This window comes from Lutzomyia longipalpis, chromosome 1 (genome assembly GCF_024334085.1).
Source record: "Lutzomyia longipalpis isolate SR_M1_2022 chromosome 1, ASM2433408v1".
Classification (NCBI taxonomy): Eukaryota; Metazoa; Arthropoda; class Insecta; order Diptera; family Psychodidae; genus Lutzomyia; species Lutzomyia longipalpis.
Genome location: NC_074707.1, coordinates 24,535,672 through 24,562,749, shown reverse-complemented (window position 1 = coordinate 24,562,749; position 27,078 = coordinate 24,535,672). Strand labels below are relative to the sequence as shown.

Genomic DNA, 27,078 nt, shown 5'->3' with positions numbered 1-27,078 from the left:
TTGAGTACTGCGGAATGTATAAACAATTTCAAGGATTTTAGAAGAACAAAAAATATATTTTAAAGTATATCCTCGAAGAAGAAAAGTTTTTGGAACGAAAATATATCTTAACATATTTTCAAAACACGTAGATTCATCAAAAATTTAATCGAGATTTGAATTTCTATCTTTATATAATTCACATTTTCAACAACTTAATGATTCTCTTTCAAATATTATTCTGAAAATGAGCTATAACTTGAATGTTATTTTGCTGTTTGTTGTGGCAAAAAATGCAGATGGAGTTCTAAATTCATTCCAAAAAGAAACATTTAAGATCATCCATTGGATTTGGCAACCCAGAAAGAAATCCCGCAACGTGATCATAATGCGAAATAATCTGCCAAATTGCCCAAAAGTTCACCAATTATAACAGTTTAGCAACCATTTTGTGTATACCGCTGAAATACAGAAAACTTTCCCGATTGCCCAAACTGGGGCTCCTTTCCATCTTGTGGCCTTCATTAGTGCCTCATAAATAACTATTTGAGCAGCTTAAGTACACTCAACTCTCTGCAGTTGCCAATATACATTGAGAAGCGCATTTTAGTTGGGGATTTCACTGAAGAGAAAGATAAATCGATATCTTGAGCTTTTGGTAGTACAAATCCAATTTTGATGTGTGCACTTCTGAACCAACAATTGCTTCTCTTTTTTTTCTAAACCAAAGAAAATTGTGGGGAGTCTGACACTTTAGGAATCCATTGAAGAAAAAGCGAACCAGATAAATTTGGTTCATTTGAATTGTAATCTTTTTCTAGGGGATCGCAAAGCTTCTATTCTTGAAACAAATCACTTTCTTTTTTTTCCATTTCCTTTCTCTCAATGCGGGTCGTTTTTCGTGGAAGTTTTTGAAAGAAAAAAAAAGAGAACAATAATTGAAATGTAACAGGAGACAGTTGAGAAAAACAACCCTCCATAGAAAAATGTTATGTACATACATAATGTAGCTGAGATGCGAATTTAGTAGCAAAACTTTGCTTATATGCTGTTGTCCAATCACCAGCTTTATACAAGGTGATGCAAAATATATTTTTTTAATGTTTAATATTGTGGAGTTTTTATTCTTTAATGAATAAAAACTTTCATCGTTCTTTCATTTACTTTTCTTTTATTAATATAATAAAAAAAAATTCTATTAATTAATTACACACTTAAATTTTTCACCGTAAATTTTACGGAATGGGCATTCTACGGTATTTCTGCACGCGTCTTAGTTAAAATTCTTTAACTAAAATTTTAGTTAAATGAATTTAACAGAGAAATACGAGAAAACCGAAATATTTTAGTTTTTTTAACGAAATCTTAGTTAATTTTTCTATGATGTCTCCGTATATTTTAACAAAAATCTTAGTAATTTTTACGGTAACGAAAAAAATTTAAGCGATTTTTTTTAGTAATTTTAACTAAAATGTTTTAGTAATTTAAACTATTTTTTTAGTAATTTTAACTAAAATAAAACAATTTAAACGGTTTTTTTTTGTTTTTTCTTTTTATTAAAATTCTATATAAAAAAAAAATATAAAAATCATGGGGAAATTCTGAATGAGCAAGAACTCCTCGGTGGGTACAAGTTGACTCCCTGATGGAGCGAAAACTTCCACAAAGGCACAAGAACTTCTCGGTGCGTACGAATTGGCTCCCGGACGGGGCGAAAACTTCCACAAAGGCACAAGAACTCTTCTGCGCGTACGAATTGGCTCCCGGACGGGGCGAAAACTTCCACAAAGAAGGCACAAGAACTTCTCGGTGCGTACGAATTGGCTCCTGGACGGAGCGAAAACTTCCACAAAGGCACAAGAACTTCTCGGTGCGTACGAATTGGCTCCCGGACGGGGCGAAAACTTCCACAAACAAGGCACAAGAACTCCTCGGTGCGTACGAGTTGATTCCCTGATGAATGATGTGGGAAATCTCGGTGCTTTAGCGTTCACGCAATTCCCTGTCGGTGAATAATGTTGTCATTTAGATTGAATTTTTAAAGAAAATAAATTAAATATGGCATTACCTTCTTTGCCGGAAATTCTGAATGAGCAAGAACTCCTCGTTGCGTATAAGATGACTTGGAACGACGAGATGACGTGGGGAATTCCCTGAACAACTTCACTGCTTGACATCAACTGACAAAGTTTTTCTTCGTGGCGTTTCTTCAGGAACAAATTCAAAAACCGTTTTTTTTAACGAATATTTTAGGTAATTTTACTAAAATTTTAGTGAATTTTCATCGAAAAAGACTAAAATTTAGTTTTATTTTACTAAATTTCTACGTAATGATTAAAAGACTAAGAAATTTAGGTTTTTTTACTAAAAAAAAAATTAACTATATTGATTTCGTAAAAAAAACCGAATGAATTATTTAATTTAACTAAAACTTTTGAAAATTTTCTGGTTTTCCGTTTAAAAAAGACAAATTTTCCTGTAAATGTACATTTACGGTGAATTTACCAGCAAATTAACTAAAATTATTTTTAGTGTGTACATCAAGACTTGTTGAGAATCCCTCGTAAAAAAATCGAAACTTTGCAAATCATTTTTTATGTTGAAAGAAAATTTAGATTACGTTAAAAACTCCATAGAAGGTACGATACCCTGTGAAAACTTTCCTCCTTTCTTGGAGCAATTTTATCCATTTGGTTTGATTGATGTCATTTTTATATCATTTCAGCACATAAATATATAACTTGCTTCGGGGACTCTAAAATATATATTAATTGCAGTGTATTTCTTTATAAAAAGCGAGGAAAAAGTTTTCTCACAAATGTTTGTCTTTGAGGAATGCTTAAGGGAATTTTTCTCAGCATCATTTTGGACATAAGACGGAAAAATCTCTCCGAAATTGAGGAAGTACATATTTTATAAATTTTAATGTTGACTGCAATATTTGTGAGAGATGTACAATGTATATATTTCAATATCATTGCCCATTTATGTGTGCTTGCGGAGGAATTTTCTCTTCACAATGGCTCAAGAAAATGCGGATGTCACTTATAATATATTTCACACAATAATCCCATTTTCGATTATGCAACAGCGGAGATTTCTCACGATTTGCGGAGATTTTGTAAAAATTGCAGATACTCACCGTGATGCTTCCACAAGAGCTCTCTTGGTTGCACTGAGATGCTTACGGAGTCTAAGATAAATTCCCACAAGTCAGAGGTCAGCCGAAAATTGCACCAATTACCAATTTGTATGTGTTCGATCGGAGCAATTCGTCACTTTCTTGGCAATATCTACTTAAGTTATTTCACTTTTATTTTAGAGAGATAAATTGATTCCATCCAAATACGGCCACTTCTTCCTCCACCAATGTCTTTCCCAATACACAGATCACGAAGTAAGAGCGCGCAAAAGGTTGTGAGGATTGATGGGTTAAAAGAGTCACAGAAAAATAAAGTGATTGATCTCAACACACGTGAAAATGAGTCAAGGGTCCCTTGTTGCGTCAACAATGCAAACCACAAGATGTTGTTTCAATCCAATCAAAAGCCAATTGATTTTTAAAGGGCTGCATTCACTACTATATATGTGAAGAAGTTACTGAAGAAATTTCCGTAACACTCGAGAATTCCAACCACACGGCACCAAGAGCAAAATTACACACATCCACCGTCGACTGTTGTTCACTGAAGACTGCTGAAAGCGACGAAACTCACGGAGGAACGCGTGGAATGGCCAAAGTGACTGCCAGCGACTCTCGCTTAGAGTTGGAGTCCCACCATCCGAGTCTATTCACTGCGCAGAGGCGGACTGGCACTCGTAACATGTTACCTGCTACAGAAATCCTCTTGCCACTTGCCTACCACAAAATCCCACTTCCCATTCACGGAACATCGCGGCTCAATCTCAATTTTATGCGGATGATGAAAGGTTGTATTAGATTCATAAAGATGCCTTGCTTCGTCTTTATAGTTCGACTCTGCTGAATGTATATCCACTTCACTTTTGCAAGATATTCGAGAAAGTGCACAGAGAATCTCTTCGTCAACTGAACATTCCTCCAAAATGCGAGGGTGGCTTCTCCACCCCTCTGCCTTATGGAAATAGTTAATGGGTGACACAGGGAGATGCCACGATAAAGCGGGATGAAAAGAAGTGCCACGGCATTCTTCATGCAGAAAATCCCCTCGCAGAAGCACTCACCCTGCCAAGTAGTAACTGATATCTCCTACCCAGAATCAAAAGACAACCCTCGACACATGCACAAATTACATGTTTTTTCCGGCTGTGCTACATACCCCTCCGCCTTTCTCGAAAGCAAAAGAAAAAACTTCCCCAAAAAAAATCTCTACTAAAACGATCAAGGGAAATTTTTCAGTGGCAACGGATTTGTTGCAAAAGAGCGAGAAAATTGCAATTTCACTGCACTTATTCAATTTTATGTATATTGGAACTTTTATTGCTTTTGCAGCCTAAAACTTCTCTACGTATAGTTGCAAAACATTTCCCATATTACACTTTCTTGGAGTGACTGAGCTTTTTATTTCAATTTTAATTATAAAAGAATGCGGCCTTTTTGTACCTGTTCAGCGTCTACATGTAGAATTACAACAATATATTGGGTGCGGCGATTAGGAATGTGACACGTTCTTTAATAAATTTTTGTCATTGAGAATTTATAAAAGGTTTTCTTTGAAAATCTCATCGCTATATATATCATTTATGCATAATCAAGGAAATTTATTTTATTTTAAACAACAAAATAGCTAAAGCAAAATTTAAGTAACGATCTCACTTCTTGAAAAGTTCATGGAAAATCTGAGAAAATTGTAACAACAAAAAGGAATAATAAAAGAACTTTCAAGTAAGTCTATTTTTCTTATCTTAAAAGTTGACAAAAACAGTTGATAAACTAAAATTCATATCATGCATCCTATGCTGAAAATTACAGAGAATACCTAAACTTTTCACAACCCGTTTCTGCAGTTTGTTGGCCACATTGTGCGCTTAGAATATTTTTATGATGTGCAAAACTTTCATGAAAATGCAACTGACGTCCAACCAAAGTTCATTGTTGGAATTTTCATATAGTACATGGAGTGTTGGTTGGTGGTGACTAGTACTACCAACCCTTAAAATGCAATACACAAGAATGAGCATTTTGGATGTGGAAAAATGGGGTTTCTGATACTGGCAGTGTGGTTTTCGTCAGTTTAAGGAATTTCTGCAGTTTGTCTCGTCGCGTGGAGCACGTGTACCGGGGATTCCATTTGGGATATATAGAATGCCTTCTCGACACAGGGTTGATTTCTCCCACACTTTTCCTGCAGATGTGCCGCGCTAAAGGAGATAAATTGAGGGATAGATTGTCCCTGCCGTATGGGGGGCACCACCCGTCAACTTAAATAGACGATTTTCCCGTCTCCCCCAAATTGACGAATGGGGTTGGTATTTGAAGACGCTGAAAGGCCGGGGGATTGAGTAATGACAACCCTCCCGTGCGACATCGTAGGGCAAACATTACTACCGCTTCAATTAATTTCTGGAAGGGGATTTTGGCGTATAAAGCCCACCTTCTTGACTATTAGGCAAAGATGATGGCAATTTTCTTTCAACATTACGATATTTCCACCCTTCTTGGCTCTGCATGAAACCGTTGACTGCTTGTTATTTTTTGAATGAGTTTGTGTTTTTCTATGGAAGCACAGGTGCCGTTCCAACATAAAGTTACTGCTTAATGTTATGTATGTACTACATATGTGTCGGATTAGCAAGCAAACATTATTAAGAATGGAGTAAAAATTTTTAAAGATATTGGAGATCGTTGATCTAATCAACATCTAGGATGCCCAGGATTCTATTTATTCCCTTTGCTTCTCTTTCTGAAAATTCAAGGATTGATGTTAGGGATGTTAGAACCAAATTATAGAAAATTGAGTAGTTTTTATGTAAATTATGCGCACAGACCTTTTATTCGAAAATGATTCACTATAGAGCCCAATTTAGAGCTTTTTTTTGGAACATGTTTTCAAGTTTCCATGACGTTATATACATGGTAACCGCTATATAAATATTATACAATCAGATAATTTTTAAGGAATTCTCACAGAATGTTTTTACTATTTCAAATACAAAATTACTGCTATTTATTGAATGGAAATTCAATGGCAAATTCCTTATAAGAACACGAAAATTGAATTTTCCAAGCAAGGTCAAGTTCTTTTTCGCTAATTTTGTTTAAATGTAATATTGCTGCATAAGGAAGTCAGTATGCTGGCGATGCTGGCACTATGTATACCTACTATAGTCCTAGCGTATTTAAAGGACCTGATAAAAATGCAAGAGAGACAAGAAATCTTTAGCGACCGTGAAAAATTATTTTCTCCTGATAAATACGAATTAATTTAATTTTAAACGAAAGCAGTCGATTTTCAACCCCCCTCCCCACCCCTCCACAGAATATTAATTTAATCAATTTAATCACACACATTTTCGTCTTTAAATTATCGATTTTAGAAACGCAATAAATTGATATTTTAATTTACCACAAGATATTCTGAATTTTTCTACCCCACCCAGAAAAATTTGTGCTATTTAACGGATACAAAAAATTAAGAAAGGAAATTGATAAAATTGCTAATAAATGTATAAAAGCTCCAATATGTTTGGAAACAATTTCCAGTATATACAATGTCGTTCGTGAGGGAGTTGAGTCTATCCTGGTGGGCAAATTGTGCCATCCGTGTGCTTAAAGAAAGGAAAATTCCCAATCACATAGCCTTCATTATGGATGGCAATAGGAGATTTGCAGAGAAGAATAAACTGACCAAAGCTGAAGGACACTCTCGAGGATTCGATGTACTTCCGATAATTATTCAGTGTTGTTTGGAATTAGGAGTGAAGGAAATAACCGTGTATGCCTTTAGTATTGAGAATTTTAAGAGGGATAGTGATGAAGTTAAGAACCTGCTAAATCTGACTGCAAAAAGAGCAAACAGAATGATTCAGGATTGCGAGAAACTCAAGGAGAAAGGCATAAGAATTCGGATTATTGGGGATACAGCACATTTGCCTTTGGGGTTGCAAAGAAAATTCGCTGAGGTAATGATCTGCACGAAAATGAACAAGAAGCTGATCATCAATTTAGCATTTGCCTACACTAGCCGAAATGAGATTACAAGTTCAATGTGCAAAATAATTGATGGCATTTCAAATGGTCACCTGTACTCACCGGATATTGTCTCAGATGCCCTCATCAAGGAATGCCTGTTTGTGGGTGATGTGGATCTCCTCATACGCACTTCCGGAGAAACCAGACTTAGTGATTTTCTTCTATGGCAAGTAAGTTAATTACTTTCGTCCATTTTCAATGTTTGCTGTATTTTTTACAAGTTCAGCAACAATTTTCACCCCGAAAATTGCATAATGTCCTTTTTGGGCCTTTTGGGTGACAATACTGATTTTATTTCGATTTCCCGACTTCTCTGTGCAATTCCGAAAGTCGTAAGTGCACGTTTATTGATGAAAAACAACATTTTTTCGTGGAAAATGGGGAAACGCAGTAAAAATTGGAAAATCACTTTTTGAATTTGGCGCCCTAAATGTAGTTCCAAAAAGCACCACACTGGTACTTTTTGGCACTGTTTGCTCAAGAGAATGAGACGGATGCATGTCACTAATCGAGACTGATACTGCCCCCCTCACACATTCAGTTTTCCGCAATTTTCTCACGTTTTCCACCGAATTTTCACGGGAAAATCAGGTTTTTGTGACTAGGAAGCGACGCCGCGTCGTTTGGCATCAAAAATTCCAAAAGTTCGCGAAAATTCATTCCGGGGAAAAAATCGTGTAAAAATTATAAATCGAAAACTGCCGGCGGCTTTTCCCCCAAATTAATTTTCCCAAAAAACCGATCGAAAACCCCGAAAAATCCTTGGAACAGATGCAGGGGGGCCCTAAAAGAGTCCTCTGTAGCAGGAAAAGCCGGAAAATTGCGTAGGAGCGGAGAAAATTTTAATTTTTCCACAGCCACCAAATAGTTTCGGCGTAGTTCCCAAAATTTTATGGCGGAAAAGAAAAGGTCGAATTCGGACAGAAAAGTTTTCGACCTGTTTTGAATTTTTACAACATATTTTTTTTTAGAACTAAAACAGATATTTTGCATTTATTTGGCGCACAAATGACACAGCGTGTTCCTTTTAGCTGGAAAAACTTTACTTGACCAGAAAACTCGCCAGAAAATGCGAAAAATTTGCTAAAATTTTTATAATTAAAATTAGCATACATTTCGGCGTAATCTATCTGTCTGCAATTTTGACGAATTTCTGCCGAATTATCGGCCGAAAGTGCCGACCAATGGGATTTGATCACATGTCATGCACATCACATGTCATTTTCAGCTTGAAAATTGTGAATTAATTCGGGAAAATCGCCCCAGAAGTCGAGTCTAGTGCTCCCAAAAATAGCCCCAGTGTTCCGGGAGTGGAGCCCAGTGTTTGTTCTATCGCGTGTGTGCTTCCTTGTGCCCCCGAGTGATGTAATTATTTACGAAAAAGGGTGTGAAGAGTGATACTTACAAGGTGAGATTGATCCGGGAAGCACCGGAGATGAGAGATTTGTGTGATGCAATTTGAAATAATTCCAGTGCAATGTCGTGGGTGCGAGAGACAAAACTGCCATGGTGGCAGAGGCTGGCCATGCGTGTGGTAAAAGTGGGTAAAGTCCCGGAACACATTGCCTTCATTATGGATGGCAACAGGAGATTTGCCAGGAAGATCCATGTAGAGAAGGCGGAAGGACATTCTCGGGGATTTGAGAAGCTCTCCGAAGTGCTACAGTGGTGCCTAGACTTGGGTGTCAAGGAGGTCACAGTGTACGCATTCAGCATTGAGAATTTCAAGAGAAGCGAAGACGAGGTCGACGCCCTTATGAAGCTGGCCAGTGAGAAATTCGACAAAATCATGGAGGAAGAGGAGAAACTGAATGAGAATGGGGTCTGCATCCGAATTATCGGGAACATGGGGATGCTGCCTGAATATTTGCAGCGTAAAATTGCCAGGGCAATGTATATTACGCGATTGAATAGCAAGGCAATCCTCAATGTGGCATTTGCATACACAAGCCGGGATGAGATTACGCACTCGGTCAGGACAATCACCGAGGGTGTCTCGGACAGTATTCTCGATCAGGAGATTATCACAGATGACCTCGTTAATAGATGCCTACACACAAAATATTGCTCAGATCCGGATCTACTCATTCGCACTTCCGGTGAAACGAGGCTCAGTGACTTCCTCCTCTGGCAGGTAACAAAAATGTCACAATTTTATCACAAAAACTATTACTTAAAAAAAAAACAATAAAAGGAAATTATAAAAAAGTTTTATCTCTGCCCTCTGTCCAACAGAAAAGTCGGGCTTCGGAGTTCATTAAAAAAAAATGATAATTTTTTAATTAAATTTAGCTTTTTCACTTTATTAGCTAAAGTGTTTCTATATTACATTCTGCAAGGAAATGCAATGAAAGTTATAATGTTTGCTATTAATTCTTTATCAATTTCATTGTTCACAGTACTCTTGACCTTGTCCCTTAAATTTTTTTTATAATGCAATTAAGTGCTGTTAATGAGAATAAAAAAGGCAATGAAAAGTAGTTAATAGTTGAGGTTTTTATATTAAAGGTGGATGGCACACATCCGGTCGAAAAAAAAAATTGTTTGGCACAATATTGTTGCTAATCAGAATTCTGTTTTCAAAGCAAAAATACAGAATGACGCAGAATCTCAGCTTCTTTCAACACTCAAGCAAATCTCTGCGTGGATATTGACTTAAAAAAAGGAAAAATTTCTTGTTTTGCAGGTGTCATCAACAATCCTTTACTTCACAAAGACTTTATGGCCCGAAATCACCATTTGGCACGTTTTGGGTGCAATTTTCCAATATCAGCGGCATTACTATCAAATGCAAACACCCCAGAAGCTCCTCCGGATGCCCATGGAGGCAGATTTGGCTACTACTACTGCCGCCAAGTCCACCCATCACGAGCAAATTGAGCATTTCGTAAGCGATGTCGATAGCCGACATTGGAAACACATGCAGGAGCTCATAGGTCAAACCAATGCATCGCGTGTCCGTGATGATAACTCCACAGAATTGAATCATAATTTATAGTATAGGAACAAGAAAAAACATAAAGTTTAAAAAATTGTACATAATAGATAAGAGTAAAACGTCTTGTCAGTCATAATTATATAGCTTGATAATTTTTTTTTCGGGGAGAGATTTATCAATAAAATAGGGAGCAAGAGAAGAAGAAAACATTCCACAAACTCAAACTGCATAAGATTTTATTGAAGAGCGGAAAAAAGTGAACAGAAGACATCCTAGGGGACGATATAGAACAAATCAGCTTCTCCGGGAACTATGATATTTTGTGTATACATAATCCTTAAAGAAAAAATGAAAAAAGAGATTCTCTTGGAAATAAAGAGAGAAATGTGTCAATGAAAGCATTTATGATTTGAAGCAGTAGCTGAAGGAGTCCGCTGTGGCTTTTGATTCGGGATTGCACAATCCACAGACTTTGCTCTTAAAATTGAATGATGTGCTTATTTGGAGGAGATTCTTCCGGTCAAATTGTACACCCCTAAAGAATACGCTGTCGACAATGTCCAAGATTTCATCGGGTGTCACGTGAATCCTGCAAAAAGAAGGTAAGTTTAGATTAATTTTATGGAAATCATTTTTGTCTGATGCGTGTTCCTCTTACCACAAATGCTTAATGAGATGCGAATTGGAGCTGAGGGTGAGATTTCTAATTGGCATTCTTAAATCCCCACTAGTCACGAGGGGATTGTTAACAACAACGTGCTCAGGATCATCAGGGGAATACTTAATGCTGATCTGTCCCACGAAATACCTTATGGCAAATTTAGTAGTGAGCTCTGACCCAGCCAGGGGTTGCAGGAATACCGCAAAGCTCGTCTTGGGCGTACAATCGGCTGCCAGGAGGAGAGCACAGGGGCTCTTGTTGCGTTCCACAATCAATTTGGCCAGATTCACTTCACCATCTGCAAAAGTATGCAGCGTATTCCCGACTACACTGCATGTCTTGTAGAATCCCCACGTATTGAGCTTTGTGTCCAAATGGTTGTACTTGATGTTGTTGGTGTTCTCATAGAGACGCGAAAAGTACGCCAGAGAGCCCAGGGTTGCCCCATTAATGTCCACATTTATTGAATTATCATTCACACTTGGCATTGATACCTTCACATCCATTCCTGTGGTCCAATTTCTGGTTGTTGTGTCCGGGTAGGACATGAAGCTCGAGTAGAAATGTTGCAATCTCGTTATGGCATCATTGTACCAAACTGGCATCTGAAATTATGACATTTTTGCATTTATTTGCATGTTTACTAATCTATTTGGGACGCTAAATAGAATTAGTTGTTTCGGTATCTCTTTGATTCACGCAATGTTGAGAGCGTTGACTGATTTAAATTAAATTACTCACCCTGTTGGATTTAACTTGCACAGCCAAATTCGTAATCTTCGTCAAGGTGTTGAAACGATCCTGGCATTCATGGAGCAGCATTGGTGGTGTGAACTTGATGAGATTCCCAGGACAATTGGTATCCTTCTCCAGGGCATTGAGACTCTTCTTTGTACTCTCATCCACATCAAATGATCCTGAAACCGAGATTTGGGACTTTTTCTGCGGGCATTGTCCTTCCGTAGTGTCGGTGATTTGTCCAAATGTAGCCACCACCTTAAAGACTCCCGGCGATTGGGCATACACCAGTGGAGAGTAGTGCCCATCCAGGCACATCTAAAAGTACAAAATTTTATTTTAATTTAAACTTAATCTTAGCAATCTGTGAATGAATATATTTTGTTATTTTCCGAGTTTTTGCACAAAAGATTTTTCTCTCTTCAAATTTCAGTGCAGATTAAAATTTACAATGGCTTCGGTGAGTTAAAAGATGATTTTTTGTGTCACAGGATCTTCATTAATTATAAGAAATTACAGCTTAGAGAAAAACGCGATGAATTCCGGACATATTTGGAGGAGAGTGGAATCATTGGATTTCTAACGAGAGTTCTGACACGCCTCTATGAGATGAGGGATCGTCCATCGGATGGGATTGAGTACCTGCAGAATATGCTTGAGGAGCAAAAGAAAGCCCAAGAGGAGGCGGCCAAGAAAGCAAGTGCGGAAAAACCAGCAGCAGTGCAGGAGACTCAAATTGATCCAAAGACTACAGCTGTTGCTGCAGGAGCTGTTTCGGCTGTTAGCATTGCTAGCTCCTCAGCGGCACCTCCAGTTGATGCAAATAGCAAAACACCCAGCAATGATGCAAACATTGTCCCAACTACCTTTTCCATCCATGAGGATGAAACAAAATCCCACGTGAGTCAGGAGGAAAAAAATGCAACTTTCAGTTCTGCAGCAAGCTACACATCATCCCATGCTACAGGACATAGAGAATGGGGCTACAAATCCTACGAAGAGAGACATGGATCTAATTCCCCATCCCTCAAGGCTTCCGAAATTGTACAACAATCTACACCGTCTCCACCGTCTGTGGCAGAATCCTTCAGGACAACCGGAACAACTTCCCAAACAGCCAATGATGGGGAATCATTAGTAATATAAATAATGCAAACTCACGCGCCAATCATTCGATCCGGAGACACGCTTCATGATCGCCTGAACTGTGGAGCTCTGCTTGCTGGCTGTCTTTGTCCATCTAATCTGCGTGGTCCATCGATGGAGGGGTGTTGCATTGCGATTTTCCAAATCATTTGTGTGACTCAAATCAATGTTTAATTTTGTCGAATAAACATCCCGATTCGATAGATCCTGGAACATTTGAATTGTAACTAAAATCCTTGAATCCTCCTCATTCTGTATCAACCACTTGACATTCTTGTAGTTCCCCAAGTGTGTGGTGACCACTTGGAGGATATTTGCCGTCTGTAGGGCTTGTCCAGCAAATTGGGGTACATTCCCATTTTCCGGTGTGAGGATATTCGTAAAGTCAAACATACTCGGGACGATTTTCTTAACGCCCACCGAGAGTAGAACCCTTGTTCCCAAATCCCCAATATTCCAATCAATCACAGACACCGATTTGTCATCTTCGGACTCACTAAACACATAGAGATTCGATGTATCCGTCTCTGAATCACGCAGAAGGAATTCACGGATGTTGGCGCTAACGCGAGATTTCAGGGAGAATCCACTATTGGTCATCTTGGGACGAATGAAGCTCAGGAACATCTGCCCCGTGGACATATCCAATCCTATTTCACTATTTATGGGACTATAGCCGAGGAATCCCTGATCCTGTTGCACCTGATGCTCATAGTTGAGGAAGGGATTGTAGCTCCGGGAGAGGCATGTGGAGTACGATGAGTATCTCATTTCAATTTGATGATTTCTCAGGGCTGTGGATGAGTGTGTGGGGAAGGTGATGTTCCCACGTAGAGCTGTAGCCACTGTGCTCTCAATCACCACTTCCGCTGGTGTTCCAAGGACCGTTGGGACGGAGTATTTGTTCATAAATGGCCATCGAATTGTCTGCATGTTTATGTGAGTCTCTCCCAGGAAGATTGTCTGAAGGCGGGATATTACTGCAAAGAACATTTGAAACTCTCTCAATGGAGGAACAAAAGAAAAGAAGAAAAGAATTCTTCTTACTGTCTCCATTGGTGAGATTCATCACCGTTGTCTGATTGATGTGATACGAAAGTACAGCTTTGCCCTCAACATTGAGGATAAATTCAAAATGTAGAGGTGTTTGAGGGATTGGCTGCAATTTCATCCCATTCAGGATACTCTTTAGTTGATCAATTTCAATTATTGGCACCGTGATCTTCTCAATGATCTCTGCTAGACCTCTTATTTTGATGAAAACCTTTTATTGATAAAAAAAGTTTTTTAATACCAAAATGCAAAGGAAATCTCAAGAGGAGACTTACAGAAAACTTTCCAGTATACTTCCGTAGAGATTCCGTGTCCAGACGTAAGTAAATTACTTCAGGAATGTCTGTCTTGTCGTCTGAAAAGAAGAAAAATCGAGTATTTCTTGTTCTTTAGCTTTGTTCTGCATCAGGAGGACGTCTTACCAGCAATCAAGAGAGATTGTATGCCAATACCAATTGCCGACTGATGAACAGTCCCATCCATGTAGTTTCCTGTCCAGTACTTTGATTTTGGCTCCGGTGGAAGATGGCGGGATAGGAAGCCCATCATATCTTTCCTAAAATGATCCCAAAAAAATATCTTGAGATTAAAATGTATTCATCAGAGATTGAGAAAATTCTTCTTACATATTTTCATAGCAGGGATGAGTTGTTTTCTTGAGCCCAAGAATGGTTGTCCTGTAGAAGTTTCTCAAGTGTGGGCAGGTGTCGCTCAGCATGAATTCATGGATACTCATAAGACGAGCTGGGGAGGGTTTTGACATGAGGAGCATCATCAATGCTGCCACTCTTAGCTGCAGTGGAGTGTCACGTGACTCAAGGATCGGCCAGTACAGCTCATAAGTCTTTTCCGGACGTACTTGTGCGAGTGAGAGTGTGGACCAAATTGCTAAGAAACGAATATCCGTATTTTGAGGATAGTCACCCTTGACAATTGGCTCCAGGTACTCCACAACATTTCCCAACTCGAGATTACTCAGTGCCAGGAGGTACAGCATTTGCTGCTCATAGTCAGGACTGTCTGTAATACAAGAAATCATTCAGATATTAATTGATTAAATGAGAATTACAAGATTAAAACTTACTGAAGAAGAGATCAAAATATTTCTTCACATATCGCTCAAAGACATCCACAGTCATCTTCCCTCCTACAAAAGTATGATGGATTAGTGTGGCGTAGCTGAGAACAGCTGCCTGCTTCACATCCGGACGATCAGAGCCGAGTGCCAGCAATATTTCGCATTCCCTCACCAAATCCTGACTCATTTCATCAATGTGGAATGGAAGTGCCATGAGGAGCTGAACAGCCGTTGAGGGTTTCACGCTCTTCTTCACGACAAGATCACGCGTCAGGAGAACCGAAGCTCTTGTCCCAATGCGGGAGACAAACTCAAAGAAGAGATTCCTAATTGTTTCCTGGCGATACGAGGTACCAATGTCGATCTCCTTGAATAACTTCTCCAGTGCTTCAAACTCCATGAGACCAACTACACGAAATGTTTCCGCCACATGACTATCAATGGGATCCTCAAAGTCCAATTCTGTGGCATCCAGAGCATCCGTTAGGTGATTCAGGAGGTAGACAACATGGCGGATTTGCTGATCATCCGATGCTGTGCTCCGGCCAGCTGTGGGATCTTTGTGGTGGTTCACATAGTCAAGGGAAGTGAGGAGGAGTTTGTCCACATCGAGAGAGATCTCCTTCGGGTGCATTCGCTCCTTGACAAAGTTCAATTCAAGTCTGAAAGAGCAGTTTTTTTTAAATTACAAAAATCCAGGAAATTGTGATCACACGGAACTCACTCTGAATTGATGTATTGAGCTGATCCTGTGGATTCAAAGATGTTAACAAGTGTTACACCCTTCGTGATGGCTTTAGCCACAAATACCCCGGAATTCTTATTGGGACGTAGCTCGAAGAAGCCCTCATTGCTAACGACAACCTTTCGTTCGGTATTCTCGAGGCATGGGACATTTGGCACATTCATTCGCGAATGGTGGATCCCACTGCCGTGTGGAGTGCACGATTTGAGATCGATGGTTTTGCGGACTTGCCAGTGAGTTGTGCGATTGGTTACGAGGTAGCTGGTGCTACAGAACCCATGGAGTCCACCCTCATTCACCGTGAACAACCCACTTTTCTCCACCTGCAGCTGGAATGTGGACGCAAAGGCGCGCTTGAGATTGGACGTCCATGCTTTCTCCTTTGCATTCACGGCCACATAGTTAATAGCACCATTGTTGGCAATAATTATCTTAAATGGTGCCCGCAATTCGTCCGACATCCCCATTCGCTTCGGGTCAGTGTGTTTTGGCGGGAATAGAGTCACTTCTCCATGTGGCGTAATCTGCAAAGAAGAATTGAAAAAAGCAGCCACCAATTTATCCCCAGCACTCTCTCTCTCTCTGTGGCTCTCGGCTAATCATCATCCAGAGCCAGTGAGCTGTGAGTTGAATGAGATGAGAAAATGTGTGTGGATCAACTAGAGGCATGCTACATAATGCTGCTACATGTATTTGTACTGGAGAGGAAATCGCATTATCAAAATGGAAATATTTCCTATCACTTCATTCACATGCAGAGGCCCCCAACATTTAAAGAAGCTCACAGAATGAAGAAAAATGAGTGATGTTGGAGATGATTTTTTTTTTTGGGATAAATCCTCACCCAGGCTGCCAGGGTGGTCGAATCGATGCGTTGCAGCTGAAAAAGTCCTGTAATGCGCCACCAAGTGGGATTAACATTGTGCTCACTGTTGCTGGCACGAGATCCAACCTGGACACTTCCTGTGAAATTGTACACATAAACCCTATTCGGTTCGAACAAATTAAATCCTTTGGAGAATCCAAGATGCGATATATCTACAAATTCAAAAAAATAAAAAGGAAATCACTGCACTAATAAACTCATTCAGCAGAAAGATGTGTGTGATCCTTACAAATAAATAATAAATAATTTAAGCGAGATGACGCCATGTCCTCGCCCTGGAAGGCAAACACTTCACACAAGAACTATTACAGAAAGAATCCACACACAAGAATTTGAGCCGAAAAAAAATTAGAGGAGAAGAAGAGAAGAAAAAAAACTCAAAGGAAGCAGCTCTCGGAGTCACTAGTTAGGAATTTCAATTCACTTCCCGTTGACGGTCGCACACAGACTGAAGGAATTCACAAAATTCCTCTCCCGAGAGGCACAATATTTCTTCCCTCCCCAGCCACAATGGAACATGTGATAAGCTGTTGAATTTGTGATAAATCCGGGAAAAAGGCTATCGCCCCATTTTAACCTTTCAGCAGAAAATAATCAACTGAATGTCTTTCTCTTTTTGCTTCCTCAACATCATGCAATATGTATGTAATTCACAATAATCCATTCATGCAGCAGCATAACTCTGTATTTGTGTTTTCATTTGGACATGGACTTCTTCATTCGCTCTTTGCCTCTTTACCCCCCAAAGATTTGCTGCCTGTACGCCACCGCCTCCCCGGCATTTACACGCTCACAATCAGGGGAGCTCTGACTGATAGCACAGGCATCTTTTCACTCTCTCGGAAATACACCAATAAATACGACACATTTGCATATAACCCAGAGTGTCGCCATACAGTCTCGTCCACAGCTCATCTCTTCAATTTGCTGCTCTATGGACTGACGTCAATGAGACCCCTGAGACCCTTGGCGCTGATACGGATGGTATCGCAAGCAGAGAGAGAAAGAGTACAAAAAATAAAACAAGATTCATGATCATCAAATGAATAGTTAATCAAAAAGTTTTGTTTAATGTTTTTTTCTTCTTATTAAATCTTTTTTTTTTTACAGAATTTTGGGAAATGTTTGAGTTAACTAACTTTTATGTTAAAATTTGTATATTAATTCTTTATTTCACTTTTTTTGTTTGTTAAATTGCATTCCCAGTAATTTTTTTTTATTAAAGTGTTGCATGTAGACTATTGAGAATTTTTATGATTTTCTCCATTGAATCCCTAAAAAAAAAACAAAAAAATCACGATTTAAAGCAAGAAAAGAATTTATAAAAAGACAATAACTTACAAATGAATGGGATTCCGCTTATCCAACTGATTGGCCACGAACTTGAGAAATTGTACAAACATATCCATGCTGGGATTGAAATCACTGCTCTGCGACTGCAGCCATACCCTCGGCAACGTATACACAATCACGTGCGCCTTCGCAATTGCGTCTGTTGGTGAGCAAACACGCATCGCGGACAATAAGTAACGATTGAGGAGTGACGAAATGGCAACATCCCGCAGTGAGGCATCCGATAAGATACCCTGCAAGCTCAAGATGTTACGGAATAGCTTCAATCCACTGCAGAATTGACGCTGGAAGAAAGACGTTCTCGCATCTTGTGATCTAAAAATTCAAGTTAAAAAAAATGTAGAGAAAATATTCAACGAATTCTTTGAAAAAACAATTCTCTGTAACTTACTGTTTGGGAAAAATTGGGATGAAAACATCGTTGTCCAGAGATGCTTTTATTTTATCGAGTATTCCATTGAAGAGTGTTGTTAATGACTTCGAACATGGCCGAAGAGATGGATACTCATGATAGAGACGATTAATTAATCCCACAAGTCGCAGTGTTTGCGACGTTGACATTGGATCCCAACAATTTTCAATTTGTTCTGTAATTTGAAAATTAAAAACAAGTTAAGCTAAACTCCATTGCATAGAGTCAAATCTAATTAAATACTTAATTAATAGAAAGCAGTTTTTGCTTCCAATAAATTAATACTGAATAACAAGAATACGTGTATTTTAAAATTTATTAGTTTTAAAACCATGATTTTTGTCCATTTTATTATGTTTGAAGAAAATTAATCCGATTTGAACGAACACAATTGGCGAATTTGATATATTATTTGAAGATGATTTCTACAAATTTTTATCAAAATCGGTCCATTAGATTGTTTATAATAAAAGAATGAATTGTTTTTATGCATGACATTGATTTTTGGATGTATGACATTGAATTTTGGATGCATGACGTTAATTTTTGGATGCATGACATTGATTATTGGATGCATGACGTTAATTTTTGGATGCATGACATTGATTTTTTTGATGCATGACGTTAATTTTTGGATGCATGACGTTAGTTGTTGAATGCATGACATTGATTTTTATATGCATGACATTGATTTTTTTATGCATGACGTTAATTTTTGGATGCATGACATTGAATTTTTGATGCATGACGTTAATTTTTTGATGCATGACGTTAGTTGTTGGATGCATGACATCATTTGTTGGATGCATTACATTGATTATTGGATGCATAACATTAATTTTTGGATGTATGACGTTAATTTTTGGATGCATGACGTTAGTTGTTGGATGCATGACATTAATTTTTGGATGTATGACGTTAATTTTTGGATGCATGACATTGATTGTTGAATGCATAACATTAATTTTTGGATGTATGACGTTAATTTTTGGATGCATGACATTGATTGTTGAATGCATGACATTGGTTTTTGGATGCATGACATTAATTTTTGGATGTATGACGTTAATTTTTGGATGCATGACACTAATGTCACTAATTGACAATTAATGTCAGTTAATGTAGTTGTTGGATGCATGACATCATTTTTTGGATGCATGACATTGATTTTTGGATGCATGACATTAATTATTGGATGCATGACATTGGTTTTTCCCCAGAAATCATCATCCCATGGATGTATAATTCGGTTTTTTGTGTAAAGAAGATAATGTTAAGTAGCCTTGATGAGATATTTTGCAAATTTGAATTTTTCAGTCAATCTGTTCTTGAGTTAATTTGGCTTGAGGAGGGGGTTTTGACCCTCAAAACTTCCCCCTGGCTACACCACTGACTATAGCATCTAAAAAGTCACAACCCAACTAGAATTTGATAAGAAATCATAAATTTTCCGTATCGTGTTAAAAGTTAGGATGAGCTTAAGAGGAATTTGTTAATCTTTATTGAATGTTTTACGATGTTTTTAGAGGATTTGTGTAATTAATAAATTCCCCTTCTTAATTCACAATTCCATTGTTTCACTGACATATAGCTGAACCTTTGATACAATGCGAGCTCCACCTACAAGTAATTCTATGTACATAATAGCGTAAAGAATTCTTGGCATTTTTTATAGTTTCATATAGTTATGCAAAAAAAAGAGAAGTACCTACATCTACAACATTTTGTCACAATCAGAGGAAACTCACCACACATTGTTTTATGTGCGGGAGAATAATAAAATGAAGTTGACTGTTCAAATAAAGTATTGAGGAAAGATGATGGGTGATAAGAGTGCGTCAAATTGTCATCACATTTTATTATATTGTGCAGAGATCACAAAAAAAAAAGAATCCGAATACGAAGCGAATGAAGCGCATTTTCCAACTCATCTCCCAGCAGTGACCATCAGACACTCATTGAGGGAGGTTGAATAGTGTTTTTTGCCGTCGTGCGCAAAAGGATACAAAGCCACAGGGTGCTGCAGTGTGTACAGTTGTGTGTAAAAAAAAACAAATAAAATGTTCCAATTGAATGTATTCCTGATCATTTTGGTGGCGTTTACTGTTCAACGGGTTGAGGCACAAAATACAACAACAACAGCAGCAGCAGCAGCAACAGTAGATAATGCTACCACCATAATTGTGTTCAATATTAATCGACCTCTAGTGCTCTCGTGCAATTTAACACTCCCAGAGATTAATGGGACACAAGAAATTCGATGGTACAAGAATGGCACGAGTGTGGAGGATGTGGAGGGCCTTCAGGGGCGATATCAAGTATTCCCCGAGGAGCAACTCTTCGTCATTGATCGCACACATTTGGAAGATCACGGAGAGTATGCGTGCGAAGTGAATACAACAGCGCAAGTCTCTGAAGCCACATTCACAGCTGTGGCCATGGTTGCTGCGAGACTCCCGAAGAATACGCAATTAATTGAGGGTGAGAACCTTTGGCTTGTTTGCCGTGTCTTCGGGAGCAATCCCACAGTCAGTTGGATCCTACCTGATGCACAAAGCACCGTAATTACCAATTCAACGGAACGTGTGCAACTCTTTGAATACGACGGTGTACCCAATTCTGCCCTTGAGATCCTCAATGTACGCCTGGATGAACGAGGGAACTACACGTGTGTCGTGAACAATTTAGCCACCGAATTGGCCGGCTACCCACCGGCAATGGCATACGGAATGGTGCGAGTTCGTTCGCACTTGGCTCCCCTTTGGCCAGTTTGTGGAATGGCCGTGGAATTCTTCGTTCTCTTCGTCATTCTCTATTTGTATGAGAAATATCGCGATCCCGAAGATGTCGATGATGACAGTGTGTGTGACTATGTGCCCGGAAAGGGGAAGAGGAATTAATTGTGGCACATCTAATTCCATTTAGATAGAGACTCCATCAAATTCTTATGTAATTTGCTAAAGAAATAAATTCTTATTTCTCTCAAGGGAAATTTTTTGTGAATGATTTGTTGTAAATTATTGCAAAAATTGTTGATTTTATTTACTAAAAAGTTTCTCCAATCAATGTCGAAATTATCGAATTGCAACATAAAAATCAATTAACTTTTCTCTCCAACAATGCTTTCAGCAGGAAATTCTTGCCCATCGAACCCACAATGGGGAGCCCCAGTTAAATGGAACAACAAAGTCGAGTACAATGGCATAAAATTCTATTAAAAGTCGTATGTTTGTAGTAAAGTGGAATGCGTCAAATTGTCGCATTTATGAGTGACATAAAATTCTTTGAGATAAATGTTTTACATAAACCTTGGAATGAGGGAGTTATAAAATTTAAAAAAAAAAAGAAGAAAAGTTGTACATTCGACTCACCCGTCAGCTTGGGCAGGATTATTTTCTCCACGAGAACTGGCACAAGGGTCACATCGGGATCTATCGACAGAGATTCTTCCGTCTCTGTCTCCGTGAAGCCGTACATCATGCACACAGAGTACCACGGGCTCTTCTCAATGTCCGGACAGTGATCTCTGAGTGGATTCCACGTGACCATTTGCAACCTGATGAGTTGTCCGATGATTTTGGGCAAGCAGAGACTAACGTATGCATCTCTGTATGCCGCCGAATCAGTCTGCTTCCATGCGTGGAATTTCATGAGAATCTCGGGGATTTGACAAAAGTCATCAGCTACATCCAAGAAGAGTTCCTCCGCTTCGCTGGAAATCTGTTCCAATTGCGCCCTGTACTGAGCTAGATCATGATCAGATATCTCATCGTCGCTCGACATCCCATCCAAATGACTCTCATTCATGCTGTTGCGTTCCCGATCACGACGACGACGCGTACGACGTCCTTCTCGCTCTGCAGCTCGTCGGACGTGCTCCTCATCGTCTCCCTTCCTGCTACTTCCAGGTTCTACACAATGGAAGAATTTCAAGAACAATTAACGAACATTTTTCTTTTTTTAACCTTTTATGATTGTCACGCAAAAAATTGCTTTATTTCATTATACAACTTACTCGCTGAATCGGATATTTCCTTTGCTTGGTCACGAATATCCTGTCGACGTCGCTCAATTAGGTGGTTTGCATGTTTCGCCATGAGCCCAATTGCCTTCTTCTCCAGTTCCACAATTAGAGGTACCTGCCCAGGAAATTCGTTAAGAAATTAGCTTGAGCCATAATAAATTGGCCTTATTCATGGGAGGAGGTGAAAATGGTAGAAATTTGTGTGGGGCTGGATTGTAAATTTGCATTCATAATTTCACAGTGAAAAATATAAAATTATAAAATAGTTTAAAAGCAAATATCGGTCCACACTAGTACTAGTGAGAAAGTATTACCTTTTCGTCTAAGCATTCAACCAAGTCTGAGACATACCCACGTAATTCTTGATAGAATCGATATTTGGCAGCGGCAACGGGTGCTTTCTGTTCACAATCAATCGCCTCGATCTTCATCATTTTAATCTCCTTGGTCATTTCCTCAATATCCCTCACGTGCTTCGCATTGAGATCCTTCACCTGCGTCAATCTATCTCGTACCTTCTGCAGGATTTCTTGTGGCATTCTTGGTCCACTTGATTTGCTTTCGCTCTTTGTACTACTCGCAAGCATTTGCTTTGGCTTCTCAAGGCAATTCCGGGCGTACGCTTGCTCCAGGAGCGCCCCCGTGGACATATTTTGCTCCGGAGCCACCACACTTGTTGGCTGAATCATGTACTGCGAGAAGATTGATTCATTCTGTGCCAGAGCAAGCTGCGTACCGGTAACACCCTTCCGGATTTGCTGATTCTCCCATTCATTCATCTCCAAATCCGAATCATCGGACATCTCTTGCTGAACCGAATAGAATTTCTCACGGCGTTCCTCGCGCTCTTTAACACCCGTTATGGCAGACATATCAATTCGTTCCTCCTCCTCGGAGCCATCATCGTCGGCATTCTCATCGCATCGACGAGGCTTAGCCTCATCCGGTTTCTCCTCAATGGGAATAAATTCACCTGAAAACACACGAGAAATTAGATTTACTTCTACTTATGAAAAAAAATGTAATTTTCTTACCCAATTCTCTGGCCTTTTGTCGTCTCTTCCTAGCTGCATGAATCATGGCAGCATCAGGAATCTTCCCACTCTCGAGAACTTTCTTAAAGCTATCCAGAGGTGTGAATTTATGATTACCCGGTTGAGGCTCTTTCTTTTCTCGCTCAGAGCTCTCTTCGTCCTCGGAGGACATATCGTCACGTCCAGCACACAGAGCTGCCCTTCCATTGAGTACCATTCCATCGGGTTCAGACTTTTTGATGACCAGCTACATTGGAAGAGAAAAAAAAAACAGGAATCACATTAGAATTCAACAAATAAGGAATAAAAACCTGAAAAGAAGCTTAAATTTTAGTTCCAAGAGGAGAGAAACAAATCAATGAATCTCATTGATTTACTTCCCTCCTCGTTGATGCTAATTAAGTTCTTCCTGCCACTGGGGCAGGGTCTTTTTTTGGCAATTTTTTGTTCTTTTTTTTTGCACAAATCCGTGGGAAAATAAAGAAAATTGATAATAATAACCTTACCACAAAGTCGTCTGTGCGTATTTCGGTTTGGACACTATTGGAATTATCTTTTAATTCCTTTTTATTTTTTTGTTTGTTATTAAACTCGGAAGGAGTTCCGTGGGATGACGCCGCTGGAGCTTCCCTCGATGGACGGTCTAATGTTCCGGATTGTCCGGACGTGCTGTCGCTGTCTGCGCGATTCTTCTTACGACGCTGCTTATCCAACTTCTTCATGACCTTCTTGCTGTGAGAAGACTTTTTCACCTGGAACACCTCCTCGCCCTCCTCTGTAGACCATCAAAAAGAAAAGAAAAACAATAAATTGATATTAGATTAAATAAAACGTTTGACCCCGACATCGTCCTCTGTGGTTTGAAAGGTTTGAAATTTTACCTTCATCGTCAAAGCTCAAAAGTGTGGGTTTTGCCGATTCTCTCTCCTTCTTGTCTTTTTTATGCTTCCGGAAGCCCTGATCGCTGCTAATTGTGCCCTTTTCGGCATTATCCTTGCCCTGAATGCCCTCATTGTTTTCCGCATCTTCGTCGTCGTCGTAGCTCCCAAAAACACGTCGCTGTATGGGCTTTTTTGGCTTCCGAAAAAGCGACATTTTTGCACCAAAATCTTCCCTGACTATTTCTGCAAACTATCTGCACACTTGAAAATCACTCAAATCCCAAAATAAAGCACAATTTACATTTTTCTCTTGAATTTTCGCTTTTTTCTGCTTCACCCGCAATTGGAAAAAAAGAGACATGTAAAAACAATCGATAGTTAACGACATCGATAGATTTTCATGGTGTCGATAAGTATCGTTTTGGGAATGCGAAAATATCGGAAATTTTTTCTCGATAATCCTTTCAATTTAATAAAAAAAAATTATCAATTTGGCGCCATTTTTTGACTGATCTTTAATTGTATTTATTTCTAACATCAAAAGAGTGATTTACAAAACAAAAGTTAACTCTAAGAATTTGCATAATGTTGGATTAAAAACCGGCTAGATTTGATTAAATTAGCAATAAATATATTGCGATTATTTGCAATAACAAAATACCGAACGATACTATCGATAGCTCACACCTTAATCGATGATACGAACAACAATCGATATATTTAGCAGCTGTCAAAAATCCCGCTATTCCAACACCAAAAATTCTCAAGAATTTTCAAAAATAGTTCTTTTTTATCGTGTAAATTGTATTAAATTGTATCAAAAAAGTGTTTTAATTCATTATTTATCTGTTTATTCTCGAATTGTTTAAAAAACTCCACACTAAAAATGATAAATACAGGGTAAATATTACAAAAATGAGGTCACATTACTGTAAATTTGCTTCAAATCACCCAAGAAAATTCCTCAGAGGATTCCTCTCCTGCCCACCTATCCCAATTTTCCCGGAGAAAATGATATAATAACAAGGTGTCATACCTCAAGATGTAAATATCGAGTCAAGTGAACTCATGGACTTTGGACCGGAGACGCTAAAGTTTAATCGTCTCTTGAGTAGTCGCACACAATCTAATCAAGAGAAAAAAAAACGAATGACAGGAGAAATTGGCTGGAGTAGTCAGTTCAGATAACTCGGTATTAAGTGAACAGTTCTCCAGTGAATTGCAATGGAAGGAGTTCAGAATACCAAGTAGAATCTTATTGGAGTTTGCAAAATTTATTAGAAGATGGAGAATTCAGGAAGTGAGTGGGATTAATTGGATGTATTTTTTTTGTAAATTTCAGGAAGCTGGCCGGACGAACCCTTTTCATCACGGGAGCTTCTCGTGGAATTGGCAAGGCTATCGCGCTGAAAGCTGCTCGAGATGGAGCTAATATCGTCATTGCGGCCAAGACAACTACTCCCCATCCAAAGCTTCCCGGAACAATCTACACAGCTGCTGAAGAAGGTCTCCCACCTGTTGCCAACTAAAAAAAAAGTTAATTCTTTGACTAACAATTTTTGTGGATATATTGACAGTTGAGGCTGCTGGCGGCAAGGCACTGGCCTGTGTTGTGGATATCAGAGATGAGAATCAAGTGAGGACAGCTGTCCAGTCGGCAGCTGAAAAGTTCGGTGGGATTGACATTGTCGTCAATAATGCCAGCGCAATTTCCCTGACCTCTACAGAACACACTGAAATGAAGCGCTATGACTTGATGCATAACATCAATACAAGGGGAACCTTTCTTGTGTAAGTAATCTTATCCTTTGCAAAAAAATTTCAATTGAATTGCAATGAAATTCCCATTGTGTTCAGTCTTGCAAGTCACTTCATAAATTTTGAGACAAAAACAAAACTTCTCACAACGGTAAAATCTTGCCCATAAAATGGGAAATAAGTTTTAATTTTTAATGCTCTTTATCAGCTTAAATAAAGTGATAAAACCTTCATTCTTTTATTGCAGATCAAAAGAATGCTTGCCGTACTTGAAGAAGAGCAATCATGCTCATATTCTCAACATTTCGCCACCATTGAATATGGCACCGCATTGGTTTGGGCCTCATGTCGCGTACACGATGGCCAAATATGGGATGTCTATGTGCGTCCTTGGCATGGCTCAGGAGTTCAAACCTCTTGGGATCAGTGTTAATGCCCTGTGGCCACGTACTGCCATCGCCACGGCAGCTATGGACCTCATCACAGGTGGTGAGGATACAAAGTTCTACCGGAAGCCCGAAATTATGGCTGATGCAGCCTACGTTGTCCTCAGTCGGGAACCACGATCAACCACTGGGAACTTTTTCGTAGACGATGAGGTTCTCTATGGTGCTGGCGTTACCGACCTCAAACCCTATGCGTGCAATCCCGAGTTTGCCGATCAACTCTTCCCGGACTTCTTTCTCGAGATGGATACAACTTTGTTGGAAAAATACAAGGACAAGGTTAAAATGTCCCCTTCGCCAAAGACAGCATCCACGGGAAACATTGCTGGACTCTTTGGGAAGATTGAGAGTATGATGAATGAGGAGCTGGTGAAGAGAGTCGGTGCCAGCTACATGTTCAACGTGAAGGGCGAAGAAGCAGGTACGTGGTATTTGGACCTCACAAGTGGCTCCGGAAAATGCGGCAAGGGACAACCTCAAGTTCCCGCTGATGCTACCCTCACGATGGATTCCAAGCATTTTTATGAAATGTTCACGGGGAAACTGAAGCCGGCAAATGCCTTCATGTCGGGAAAACTCAAGATTTCGGGTGATCTCACGAAAGCCATGAAGCTTGAAAAGCTCATGGGTAGCCTTAAAGCTAAGCTCTAAGAGCGAAAATTACTTTCGGGGAGGATCGTCGGGGCGTTGCTGTGCATTATCGTGGCGAATGTATTTTTTTCAAAATAAAAAAGTGGTCGCATGAGGAATTTTCTACGAAAAATAACAGGATTTT

At 39.2% G+C, this 27,078-nt stretch overlaps 7 protein-coding genes across 12 annotated transcripts in view; 4 read left to right on the top strand and 3 right to left on the bottom strand.

The window, feature by feature from the left end:
* Nucleotides 1-3,731, bottom strand: part of LOC129797396 (uncharacterized) — a 54,289-nt gene extending 50,558 nt beyond the window's left edge. For 2 of the 3 annotated variants that reach the window (XM_055839890.1, XM_055839887.1), the window contains exon 1: nucleotides 3,122-3,731. The gene's annotated coding sequence lies outside the window, so the exon portion shown is untranslated. The remainder of the gene's footprint in view (nucleotides 1-3,121) is intronic. The other variant, XM_055839889.1, reaches the window with a different exon arrangement.
* A 4,598-nt stretch (nucleotides 3,732-8,329) lies between these two features.
* On the top strand, nucleotides 8,330-10,481 carry LOC129797393 (dehydrodolichyl diphosphate synthase complex subunit DHDDS). Of its 2 annotated transcripts, XM_055839882.1 has the most exons (3): nucleotides 8,330-8,558; nucleotides 8,624-9,284; nucleotides 9,837-10,481. In XM_055839882.1, exons 2-3 carry the CDS (start codon nucleotides 8,628-8,630, stop codon nucleotides 10,146-10,148), a joined length of 969 nt encoding a protein of 322 aa, XP_055695857.1. In that variant the 5' UTR covers nucleotides 8,330-8,558; nucleotides 8,624-8,627; the 3' UTR covers nucleotides 10,149-10,481. The 2 variants fall into 2 exon arrangements, with proteins under 2 accessions (XP_055695857.1, XP_055695858.1); XM_055839883.1 differs by having other exon boundaries at nucleotides 8,330-9,284.
* Nucleotides 10,308-17,370, bottom strand: LOC129797391 (uncharacterized). The gene is made up of 12 exons (XM_055839879.1): nucleotides 16,625-17,370; nucleotides 16,354-16,547; nucleotides 15,489-16,033; nucleotides 14,771-15,426; nucleotides 14,313-14,706; nucleotides 14,109-14,242; nucleotides 13,962-14,041; nucleotides 13,681-13,897; nucleotides 12,649-13,613; nucleotides 11,491-11,805; nucleotides 10,747-11,354; nucleotides 10,308-10,677 (listed from the first exon to the last, which is right to left on the bottom strand). Exons 1-12 carry the CDS (start codon nucleotides 16,659-16,661, stop codon nucleotides 10,491-10,493), a joined length of 4,332 nt encoding a protein of 1,443 aa, XP_055695854.1. The 5' UTR covers nucleotides 16,662-17,370; the 3' UTR covers nucleotides 10,308-10,490.
* LOC129797395 (uncharacterized) lies at nucleotides 10,764-13,897 on the top strand. The gene is made up of 2 exons (XM_055839886.1): nucleotides 10,764-11,947; nucleotides 12,007-13,897. The coding sequence occupies exons 1-2, from the start codon at nucleotides 11,858-11,860 to the stop codon at nucleotides 12,631-12,633; spliced, it is 717 nt and encodes a 238-aa protein (XP_055695861.1). The 5' UTR covers nucleotides 10,764-11,857; the 3' UTR covers nucleotides 12,634-13,897.
* Nucleotides 17,371-17,427: 57 nt separating the features above from the next.
* Nucleotides 17,428-24,491, bottom strand: LOC129797392 (PAX3- and PAX7-binding protein 1). Of its 2 annotated transcripts, XM_055839880.1 has the most exons (9): nucleotides 24,100-24,491; nucleotides 23,725-23,993; nucleotides 23,219-23,465; nucleotides 22,499-23,157; nucleotides 22,176-22,299; nucleotides 21,532-22,071; nucleotides 18,140-18,335; nucleotides 17,737-18,063; nucleotides 17,428-17,669 (listed from the first exon to the last, which is right to left on the bottom strand). In XM_055839880.1, the coding sequence occupies exons 1-9, from the start codon at nucleotides 24,311-24,313 to the stop codon at nucleotides 17,615-17,617; spliced, it is 2,631 nt and encodes an 876-aa protein (XP_055695855.1). In that variant the 5' UTR covers nucleotides 24,314-24,491; the 3' UTR covers nucleotides 17,428-17,614. The 2 variants fall into 2 exon arrangements, with proteins under 2 accessions (XP_055695855.1, XP_055695856.1); XM_055839881.1 differs by lacking the exons at nucleotides 17,428-17,669; nucleotides 17,737-18,063; nucleotides 18,140-18,335; nucleotides 21,532-22,071 and having other exon boundaries at nucleotides 22,182-22,299; nucleotides 22,536-23,157; nucleotides 24,100-24,474.
* LOC129797394 (neuroplastin-like) lies at nucleotides 19,860-21,152 on the top strand. The gene has a single exon (XM_055839885.1). The coding sequence runs from the start codon at nucleotides 20,221-20,223 to the stop codon at nucleotides 21,058-21,060; it is 840 nt and encodes a 279-aa protein (XP_055695860.1). The 5' UTR covers nucleotides 19,860-20,220; the 3' UTR covers nucleotides 21,061-21,152.
* A 290-nt stretch (nucleotides 24,492-24,781) lies between the features above and the next one.
* On the top strand, nucleotides 24,782-27,066 carry LOC129797389 (hydroxysteroid dehydrogenase-like protein 2). Of its 2 annotated transcripts, none has more exons than XM_055839877.1 (4): nucleotides 24,782-24,999; nucleotides 25,442-25,605; nucleotides 25,677-25,890; nucleotides 26,105-27,066. In XM_055839877.1, the coding sequence occupies exons 1-4, from the start codon at nucleotides 24,986-24,988 to the stop codon at nucleotides 26,952-26,954; spliced, it is 1,242 nt and encodes a 413-aa protein (XP_055695852.1). In that variant the 5' UTR covers nucleotides 24,782-24,985; the 3' UTR covers nucleotides 26,955-27,066. The 2 variants fall into 2 exon arrangements, with proteins under 2 accessions (XP_055695852.1, XP_055695851.1); XM_055839876.1 differs by lacking the exon at nucleotides 24,782-24,999 and adding an exon at nucleotides 25,160-25,346.
* The last annotated feature ends 12 nt before the right edge of the window (nucleotides 27,067-27,078 follow it).